A 10,627-nucleotide genomic window follows, 5' to 3' on the forward strand; every position below is an offset into this window, starting at 1 on the left:
GTAGGATGATTGATGATCCAAGCTGCAATGACTAACAAGTATGCTCCACTGTTGCCCTAAAAAAAACACGAGTGCGTTTTCTTTGTCGGTTTTTGCCATGCATGACAGGCAGGAGAAACTAACCGCCAGGGAGGGAGACCAGCAGCTGACCGTCTGAAACCGAAGGCATTCTGGGCCGAACACTTCGCAACCTCCTCAACTCCCTCTCGCCCCTCCCCCTTTTAGCTTCCCTCCCTCCCTCCCTGCCTCCCCGGCCACCCCCCACACGGACGGCACGCCCACGCCCCGCCCTCGGCCTCCCCCTCCCTCCACCACGAGCGCGGGCGCCATGAAGAAGAGACACACCCCGGCGACCCTCGGCGGCGGCGTCCGCTGCGCCGCGCTGCTCCTCGCGGCGCTGGTCATGTCCGGCGACGTCGCCGGCGCCGCCTCCTTCAACTACAAGGACGCGCTCACCAAGTCGATCATGTTCCTCGAGGCGCAGCGGTCCGGGAAGCTGCCGCCCGACAACCGCATCAAGTGGCGCGGCGACTCCGGCATGGAGGATGGCAAGCTCGCCCATGTACGTGTTGCGGGCCGGCGTTATCGCCGCCGTTGATCTTGCATGCATGCTCCCCGGCCCGCTTAATTTCTTTCCTTCGCTTTTCATATCATATCTGCATGCATCCATGAGCTTCTTGGTTTGGTCGATCACGTCCTTCGCGTTCCTGTCAGCATCATGCATGATCGAATTTCTCGATCGGTTTGGTCGCGTCCATGTTGAATGCAAGCGTGCGTATGTTAAATGGGTGGAGCGTTCATGGCGTACGTTATGAGATCACCATGCGTGATTCACGCACATATAACTGCTAATTAGCGTCGATCGGCCATTCGCATTTGCATCATACAGTACGACATGAATCACGCCCGTTGATCTCTTTTTGAGCTAAATACATTGATGGAACGTCGCCTGGCCAACATGCATTTCAAGCAGAGCTTGTGCATGCATGAATGACGAAACCGTTGTCATTAATTGGATGGTTCAGGTTGATCTGACCGGCGGGTACTACGACGCCGGCGACAACGTGAAGTACGGCCTGCCGCTGGCGTTCACGGTGACGACGCTGGCGTGGGCGGCGCTGGCGTTCAAGCCGGAGCTGCAGGCGGCGGGGGAGCTGAAGCACGTGCAGGAGGCCATCCGGTGGGGCACCGACTACTTCCTCAAGTGCGCCACCAAGAAGAACCACATGTGGGTGCAGGTGGGCGACCCCAACCTAGACCACCAGTGCTGGGTCCGCCCCGAGAACATGCCCACCCCCCGCACCCTCTACCAGATCGACGACAAGACCCCCGGCACCGAGATCGCCGCCGAGACCGCCGCCGCCCTCGCCGCCTCCGCCATGGTCTTCCGCAACGACAAGAACTACGCCCGCCGCCTCCTCAACAAGGCCAAGCTGCTCTACGACTTCGCCAGGACCCACCTCAAGACCTACGACGGCGAGTGCCCCTTCTACTGCTCCTACTCGGGCTACAACGACGAGCTGCTCTGGGCGGCGACCTGGCTCTTCCTCGCCACCAAGCGCCAGGTCTACGCCGACTTCATCTCCCACGAGGCCATCTCCTCCAGCGTCGCCGAGTTCAGCTGGGACCTCAAGTACCCCGGCGCGCAGATCCTCCTCGCCGAGCACAACATGACGGCCAGCGGCGGCATGCAGAGCTACAAGACGCAGGCCGACAACTTCGTCTGCGCCGTCCTACCCGACACCCCCTTCCACCAGGTCTTCATCACCCCGGGCGGCATGATCCACCTCCGCGACGGCGCCAACTCGCAGTACGTCACCGGCACCGCCTTCCTCTTCGTCGTCTACGCCGACTGGCTCCACACAGCCGGCCAGAACGTCATGTGCGGCGCCACGCCCATCAAGCCGGACAGGCTCAGGGAGTTCGCCAAGCAGCAGATGGACTACCTCCTGGGGGCCAACCCGAGGGGGAGGTCCTACGTCGTCGGCTTCGGGGCCAACCCGCCCACGCAGCCGCACCACCGCGGCGCATCCACGCCGGTGCTCAAGCCCGGGACGGTGGTCAACTGTGGCATGAGCTTCGGCGACTGGTTCGCGCCGGACAGGCCCAACCCGAACGAGCTCACGGGGGCCATCATGGGCGGGCCAGACGGCGCCGACAACTTCATAGACAAGCGAAACGCGTCGGCGTGCACCGAGCCCTGCACCTACATCAACTCCCTCGCCATCGGCGCGCTCGCCGCGCTCGCCGGACGCGGCCCCAACCTCGTCGCCTCCCACTGATACCATGAGACGTATCCATGGGTTGATTCGTTGAGCCGGCCCGTCGATCCATGCCACACAACCCACATGCTCGAGTAGCATCTTGCATGCATGCGAACTCGCGTCATGTTGGCTCCTCGATCGAATAGTTTCTTTCCCACTCTCGCTTTGTCTCTGCTTCTTCAGTTTAATTTTAGGACAGTGCCTTCTTGATTAATTAATTGAGTTTTTTTATATTTAATTCGTACTTTAAGATCAGTTGATGTGTATGTGTCCGTTATTAGTACTTAATCAAGGAGTATGTCGCATTATTCAGACTAAATGAGTACTTTCAGTTGTTTACATGTTTGGCTAATTCTGGGTTGCCTTGTAAAAATCTTTAGATTCAGTGATTCACTAAGCCCTCTTGGATTGGAGCTGTGAGCCCCTTTCCAGTGCTAAGGATGCCACGTCGTCAAGAAAGTGATGTAAGAAAACAATTAAAAAGGAGAGAACATTATGGTGACAAAAAAAGGATACTAAACACGTAAACCTATGTAAAATGACTACTAACCAATGCATACAAAAATTTAATTATTGAACAATTTCATGAGGGAAGCTTAGCAACAAAAACTAAGCATCTATGTTGAAAAAACTACTCCCTCTGTATCAGTTTACACGGCATGTGCGTGGTTTTGGGTCATTGGTTTGACTAATTATACATTATATGTCATAAAAATATATCATTGAATTCTTAAGTGGATATAGTTTTTAAATATATATTTATCGTCACATATGATGTATATTTAGTTAGTTAAATCAATGATCTAGAATCACGTGTTTGCCCTATAAACTGAGACGGGAAAGTAGTTGCTAAGGTTTTTAATACACTTAGCCCCTCATCTAAGCACTGATGCACTGAAAAAAAAGGAAAACTCTATTGCTCAACCGGCTGATGCACGTGAATCATCCGCCGCTTGCTTAGCCGTCGGATTGGTCTTAATCGAGTGCTCGTCGCTGACGACAAGTCTCGTGCAGTCAGTTTTCCTTTCATGCAACAAGAGTATTGTTTCAGAAGGTTTCTGCAACACATGTACTGTTTCAGAAAAAAGTTTGGTCGTGAAGTTTTTTTCAGCAATTGGCTAGTTTCAAAAGATTTCCGCAACACAGTATTTTTTTAAAAAGAAAAAAGGGTTCAACAATGAATATATTTTTCTTCCGCAATAAGGGTCTTGTTTCAGAAACATAACTCAGCTTGAAGAAAGTGTCGGAGGAGTGCTCGGTGTGAGAACGTGCAAGGTAAAGTTTTTGGGAACATGACCTTCGTTGGAAAAAAAAATCTTCCGCAACAGTACATATGTTCCAAAAAGACGAACAATTTTTTTCTACAACCTCACATATGTTGTAAAAGTTTTTTGCAACATGACATTTGTTGCAAAGATTTTTACGGCACGACCTCTGATGCAAAGATTTTTACAGGGCAACGAGCTCGTTTCTGCAACTGGACCATTGCTTCAGGAATTAATTGGTCAGAGGAGGCGATCAAATCGCATGCCAGCAAATAAATCGAACGACTGATTTTTACGGAGCGGCCTCTGATGCAAAGATTTTTGCAGGGCAATGAGCTCGTTTCTGCAACTGGACCGTTGCTTCAGGAATTAATTGGTCAGAAGAGGCAATCAAACCGCATGCCAGCAAATAAATCGAACGGCTGTGAGCGTGTACATCGAACGGCTATTTCGGTGATCGATGTTTAGTATGGATCCATCGGTAGACGACTAGCAGCTCCTATTGAAAAAGGCCTGAGGATTTTATCATGCCTATCGATTTTCATGTCTGCTTTGATTTTGACTCGGTCGTGCGTTGGGAGCATGGTATCCAAATGTCTGCCCCAATATGGCAATATGATACCCTCCTTTTCTTTAATGATGAAAATTGTCCAAAATATATAAACTTTCTTTGGTTTGTAAATTATTAGATTTATATATAATTCGCCCGGTTTAAAATGTATGCAGATTGCTTTGAATGTTGGTCTTCTGTATGCGATGTTTAATTTACAGGTCATTATTGAGGATGCTTTAAGATAGTTGTGCATAGGCTAATATAACTGCTCAACAATATGGGTGCAAAGACTGTTAACACACAACGCTGGTAGGCAGTGTAGCCAAGAAAACTGGATATCTTTATATAACTTCTTATTAATATCTGGTTACATGGGCAACATTACTATGAATCACACTAAAATAATCAAATATTTTGACCCATAAAACTACAATACCAAATTACTAATCTTTTATGCATACTCCATCCGACTCAAAAATAACTGTTGTGACAAAAATAAGTGTCGTGAGTATACAAAAATCAAATACATTGTCCTACGAAACTTGCGGTACCAATTTACCAATCCTCTTTTTTGGGACCAATCCTTGTTTTCAAAGACTCGATCAGAACTACCGCTAGCTTCAGTCTGTTGGACAAATTCAGGTTGTCGACGTACGACCTAGCTATCTAGTGCAGGCCTTGAAGCAGGCCTTGGTGCCTCTCCACGTCGCCGCCCAACTCTCCGTACTTGAGCCGCATGAAGACCTGCAGCGCGTGCACGCCGGCGGCAGCCGCGAGGCAAGGGCTCCCCAAGGGAGACTGGAAGCCGAGGTGAGCGGTGATGCGCTCCAGCCCCAACGGCATGGCCGGGCAGTCGGCCGCCATCCTCGCGACGTCGTAGACCTGGTCGCCGAGGTAACTCCGCACGGCGTCGACGAACCCCGCCATGTCCTCCGGCAGCGGGGCGCCGCCGGTGAGGAGCTTGAGGAGGTAAGAAACGTGGTAGGCCCCGGCGTAGACGATCCACGATCGCCCACCCCGAGCGTCCAACAGGCCGGAACACAGCAGCGCCTCTCTGAGCATCTTGGCGCTGAGGCCGCGGACACGGAGCTCGTCGACGTTGAGACCGCGGTCGTCGAGGTACTTGAGGGAGTTGCCGTCGCACGGGTCGGCCAGCCGGCAGAAATCACGGAGATTGAACTCCCACGCGCCGAGGTGCCGGCCGTCGGCGTCGCGGAGGGCGACGCCCACCTGGAGCGGCTTGAGGGTGTCCACGTTGGCCTTGACGACGGAGTAGCGCTCCTCCACGGTGAGGACGTTGTGGTCCTTTCCGGCGTGGTGGTGGACGAGGCCCGGGTACTGCACGTTCACGGCGACGTACCTGGCGTTCCAGGCCATGCGGCGGAGGTTGTGAGATTCGTCCCTGAAGTTGGACGCCCACACGGAGCACACTACCGGCACCGGAGCTGCATTGTGGAAGTAGAACGGCGGCGGGGGCGCGGGGAACGTGTGGTAGCTGAAAGGCATCTCCGGCGGCGGTGGCGGCGGAAACATGGGGAACATGCCGGCGGCTGGGTTCATGCAGATCGATCGATCGATGCTTCCACGAGCCGGGTGCTGAGCTGAGGAGTTCCCTTTACATATATATAACACAAAGAAGATGCAGAGGGGTTGGATCGGCGGAGTCGTAGCCGGAGTCGGAGACGGAACACGAATTGGCCGGTGATTCGGGGAAGGTAGCAGGTCGCGTCAATGGCCGATCCTACTCTGGGACTGGGTACAGCTCGGAGAATCCTACGGCGTGACGCTTGGCGCGGCTGTGATCTCAGTGCCAGTACCAGCGCCCCCGCGCGATGCCATCGGCCCTTTGTTGAAGCCGTAGATCAACTAGGCATAGATAAATCCGGAGTTACCATTGTACTCACCTAATCCCGAGCCCGAGGAACTCCCTGTTCCGGCCATCGGTGCCGGTGTAGTCGTCGGTGACGTGAGGGAAGAGGTGTGGTCGTGGGTAGTGCTTTCCGTGAGCACTACGCTAACCCTAGATCGGTAGGGGATTTATGTGGGGAGTCTGGCGGCGCGGTGAACCTCGTACCGTGCGCCCCGGCCCCCACCACTTTATTTATAGCGCAGGTCACAGGGGCCCACCAACCATAACGGGTTGGGCGCCCCCGATCAGGGCGCATAGATCAAGGGCCCGGTGGGCCGTTGGGCCCACGCGGAAGAGATCAACCTAACATTCTCCCCCTTGATCTCAACTTTCACTTTGACTTTATACTTTTATTTGTTCCATCATATATAGGCGTGTAGAGCATGTCTCATCGTCACAGCTTAATTGCCGATAGAATCATACAACCATAACACACCTTTTGTTTTGAAACAAATCCATTTACTTCTGGGCCTCTTATTATCCAGGAATCATAGGCTTTCCATCAAACCCATGCCGGCTAAGTGTTCCTTGAACACACTGGGTGGTAGGCCTTTCGTTAGCGGATCCGCAAGCATATACTTCGTACTTATATGCTCGAGACTTATAGTTTGATCCTGGATTTTATCTTTCACAACATAATACTTTATATCTATTGTCTTGGCAGCATTGCTGGACTTGTTGTTGTGAGCATAGAATACTGCGGGCTGGTTGTTGCAGTATATCTTTAGTGGCTTGTGGATACAATCTACCACTTTCAAGTCGGGTATAAATTTCTTTAGCCATATCACCTGTCCGGTGGCTTTAAAACATGCTATGAACTCTGCTTGCATCGTAGACGATGCAACTATGGTCTGTTTAGAGCTTTTCCATAAAATAGCCCCCCCTGCGAGAGTGAACACGTCCCCAGACGTGGATTTTCTATCATCTCTATCTCCCGCAAAATCGGCGTCTGAGTACCCTTTTATCTCTAGGGAATCAGATCGCCTATATGTCAGCATGATTTCCTTTGTGCCTTGCACATAACGCAAAGCTTTCTTTGCCATCTTCTAGTGCTCTTGGCCTGGATTTGCTTGATATCTACCGAGTACTCCGATGATAAAATCTAAGTCAGGGCGTGTGCACACTTGTGCGTACTGTAAACTTCCAACAGCCGAAGTATACGGTACTGTTTTCATTTCATTGAGCTCGTACTGATTCTTGGGACATTGATTTTCCCAAAACTATCGCCCTTGACTATGGGAGCAGGTGTGGCTTTGCTCTTATGCATATTATACTTTTGGAGAACTTTCTCTAAATATGCTTTCTGTGAGAGTCCTAAGACTCCATTCTTCCTGTCTCGGTGAATTTCAATGCCCAAAACATATGAAGCTTCACCAAGGTCTTTCATGTCGAAGTGTGAGGATAAAAACTTCTTTGTCTCTTGTAGTAGACCAATACCATTGCTTGCAAGCAAGATATCATCCACATACAAGATTAGGAAAATATATTTCCCATGTTTAAACTTAGCATAAATGCAATTATCCTCAACATTCTCTCGGAATCCAAATCTTTTAATGGTATCATTGAACTTGATGTACCACTGTCTAGAGGCTTGCCTTAGCCCATAAATGGATTTCTTTAGACGGCAACCTAGATCATCCTTGCCTTCCATGATAAAACCCTTGGGTTGTTTCATGTAGACATCTTCTTCTAAATCACCGATTAGAAACGTCGTCTTTACATCCATTTGATGAAGCTCTAAATCAAAATGAGCAACTAGTGCCATTATGATTCTGAAGGAATCCTTACAAGAGACCGGAGAAAAGGTCTCATTGTAATCTATCCCTTCTCTTTGTGTAAATCCTTTTGCCACAAGTCGGGCTTTATACTTGTCTACATTTCCATTAGAGTCATACTTTGTTTTGTAGACCCATTTGCAGCCTACTGTCTTTGCTCCTTTAGGAATAATCTCTAAGTCCCAAACATGATTGGAACTCATCGATTTCATCTCATGTTCCATTGCCTCTATCCATTTTGATGAGTGAGGGCTTTTAATGGCCTCCTCATATGTGGTGGGATCACCTTCCATATGAGCCATTTCTGTGTTGTATACTTTATAATCAGTAGAAATAGCAGGTCCTCTTGTTCTATTAGACCTTCTAAGTGCCTCATTGTCGGGCACACTTTCTACTATTTCTTGCTGCACTTCCAATTCATGATCAACAATGGGTTCAGTCGGCTCCTGAAGGACAGGTTCCGGGTCTTCTCCCGCAGTTGTCATGGTTGGAGTTACAGCGGGTAGTGAGAAAAATGGCTCTTGAATCATCGGAATGGGTGCATGCACCCTTTTCTCCTCAAGATCAATTTTCCGAGCTACCCGGCTCCCCCTCATCATATCGTCCTCTAAGAAGAAAGCATGTCTCGTTTCCACAAACTTTGTGTGTCTAGACAGTAGAAACGAAAACTTTTTGACCTATCAGGGTAGCCAATGAAATGGCAACTCACTGTCTTCGGGTCTAACTTTCCAAGATTTGGATTAAACATTTTGGCCTTAGCAGGGCATCCCCACACTCTTAAGTGTTGTAGGGATGGCACTCTTCCTGTCCAGAGCTCGTGCGGTGTTTTGGGCACCGACTTGCTTGGAACTCTGTTGAGAATGTGAATGGCGGTTTTAAGCGCCTCCATCCACAATCCCAACGGAAGGTCTGAGTAGCTCTCATGCTGCGTACCATATCCATGAGAGTACGGTTACGCCTTTCAGCTACTCCATTTTGCTAAGGCTCGCCCGGCATGGAATACTGGGCAACAATGCCAGTCTCTTGCAAGAATTTTGCAAAAGGTCTAGGGACTTGGCCATATGGAGTGTGTCGACCGTAGTACTCCCCCCCACGGTCAGACCTCACTATCTTAATATTTTTATCAAGCTGATTTTCAACTTCAGCTTTGAATATTTTGAATTTATCCAATGCTTCATGTCGGTCTTTGATTGGATAAATGTAACCAAAGCGGGAGTAATCGTCTGTGAACGTTATGAATGAATCATAACCATCCAGACTTTTCACCGGAAACGGTCCACAAATATCAGTGTGGACAATTTCCAGTGTTCCTGTGCTTCGGTTTGCTCCTTTCTTTATTTGTTTTACATATTTTCCTTTAATGCAATCCACGCATTGTTCTAAGTCAGAGAACTCCAACTTTGGAAGAATTTCATTTTTGATTAATCTTTCTATTCTCCCCCTGGAAATATGGCCCAATCGACAGTGCCATAGTTTCGAGGAGTCGTGAGTTCCTTTTCTTTTCTTTTGATCGTTGTTCGACGAAGTACTTTGTTCATTCACATTCAACACATAGGGCGCTTTTTCACATAGCGATAATAAATAAAGCTCATCATATAGAAATGCATCCCCAACATAATCATTATGAGACCAAATGGCACATTTGCCATGTCCAAAGAAACATTGATAATCGTCTTTGTCTAAACTGGAAACACTTATTAAGTTCCTATTACATGAAGGTACGAAAAGCACATCCCTAAGTAGAAGTTTGAAACCACCGGCTAGCTCCAAGGAGACGTCACCCACAGCTTCAACTTCGGCTTGGACACCGTTCACAACTTCAATTCTTCTTGAATTTCTTGGCAAAGTTATCGTCGAACTGAATCCCTCTAAAGAATTTGCAACATGAACAGTTGCTCCTGAGTCAATTCACCAAGTAGATTTCATAAAATTTGTATACAAGGATTCATTAACAAAAGAAACTATATCTTTACCTCTCTTAGCCATGAAGGTCTTTAGAAAAACAGGGCAATCCTTCTTGTAGTGCCCTTTCTCCTTACAGTGGACGCCAGTTTCCCTGTCCACTGGAATGTGCCTATGCTGATAATGGACAGGAGCTTTGCCATTGCCATTGCCATTGCCTTGTGGCTTGGAGGGGGAACCTTTGTTAGGCAGAAAGCCCTTCTTCTTTTCCTTCACATAGTTAAGAGAGCCACCATGTAAGGCCGTAATCCTCTCCTCCTCTTGTGTGCACATTGCGATGACCTTTTCAATGTCCCAAGTCTCGGGCTGCATGTTGTAGTTGACTACAAAGGTCTCGAACTCCTTAGGCAACGAAGCCATCACCAGGTGGACAAGGAGAGCTGGTTTTATCTTCAGATCCGCATCCATAGGTTTGAGCTTAGCCGCCGTGTGGCTCATCCTAAGGATGTGCTCCCTTATGCCATGGCCACCACCATGGTAGCTCTCTGTCACCAGTTGTTTGATCAACTAGGTGGCATACGTCTTAGAAGAGCCAGTAAACTGACTCTTTATCTTGTTCAGCATTTCTTTTGCCGTAGGGCAATCAGCAATTGATCCCACGATAGTGGTCTCAATGGTGTTCTTTATAAACGCCAAACATTTCTTGTTGGCATTTAACCATAGCATGTTGCTGATGGAGTGGGACATCACCTCTTTTTCATAATTTGCTTGCCTTTTGTCCCAGCTCTGATCATCCTCATCAGCCTCTCTGACTGGGTCTGCAGGTGCAGCTGGCTGTGGTTCCTCCAGAACCCAGTCCACCTCTGCAATGCAGAGAGCCATGTCCACCTTCTTCCTCCACTCAAAGTAGTTGTCCCCCCTGAGTGTCAGAATTTCCTTGAGGCAGCTCATCAGATGGA

General features: G+C 49.1%; 2 protein-coding genes across 2 annotated transcripts; one reads left to right on the forward strand and one right to left on the reverse strand.

Annotated features, from left to right (window-relative positions):
* Positions 1-258: 258 nt before the first annotated feature.
* LOC123404201 (endoglucanase 8) lies at positions 259-2,583 on the forward strand. The gene is made up of 2 exons (XM_045098118.1): positions 259-562; positions 1,026-2,583. Exons 1-2 carry the CDS (start codon positions 329-331, stop codon positions 2,280-2,282), a joined length of 1,491 nt encoding a protein of 496 aa, XP_044954053.1. The 5' UTR covers positions 259-328; the 3' UTR covers positions 2,283-2,583.
* A 2,165-nt stretch (positions 2,584-4,748) lies between these two features.
* Positions 4,749-10,088, reverse strand: LOC123405759 (probable CCR4-associated factor 1 homolog 11). The gene is made up of 2 exons (XM_045099326.1): positions 9,740-10,088; positions 4,749-5,695 (listed from the first exon to the last, which is right to left on the reverse strand). Exons 1-2 carry the CDS (start codon positions 10,086-10,088, stop codon positions 4,749-4,751), a joined length of 1,296 nt encoding a protein of 431 aa, XP_044955261.1.
* Between the last annotated feature and the right edge of the window lie 539 nt (positions 10,089-10,627).

Source organism: Hordeum vulgare, chromosome 6H, assembly GCF_904849725.1.
Source record: "Hordeum vulgare subsp. vulgare chromosome 6H, MorexV3_pseudomolecules_assembly, whole genome shotgun sequence".
Classification (NCBI taxonomy): domain Eukaryota; kingdom Viridiplantae; phylum Streptophyta; class Magnoliopsida; order Poales; family Poaceae; genus Hordeum; species Hordeum vulgare.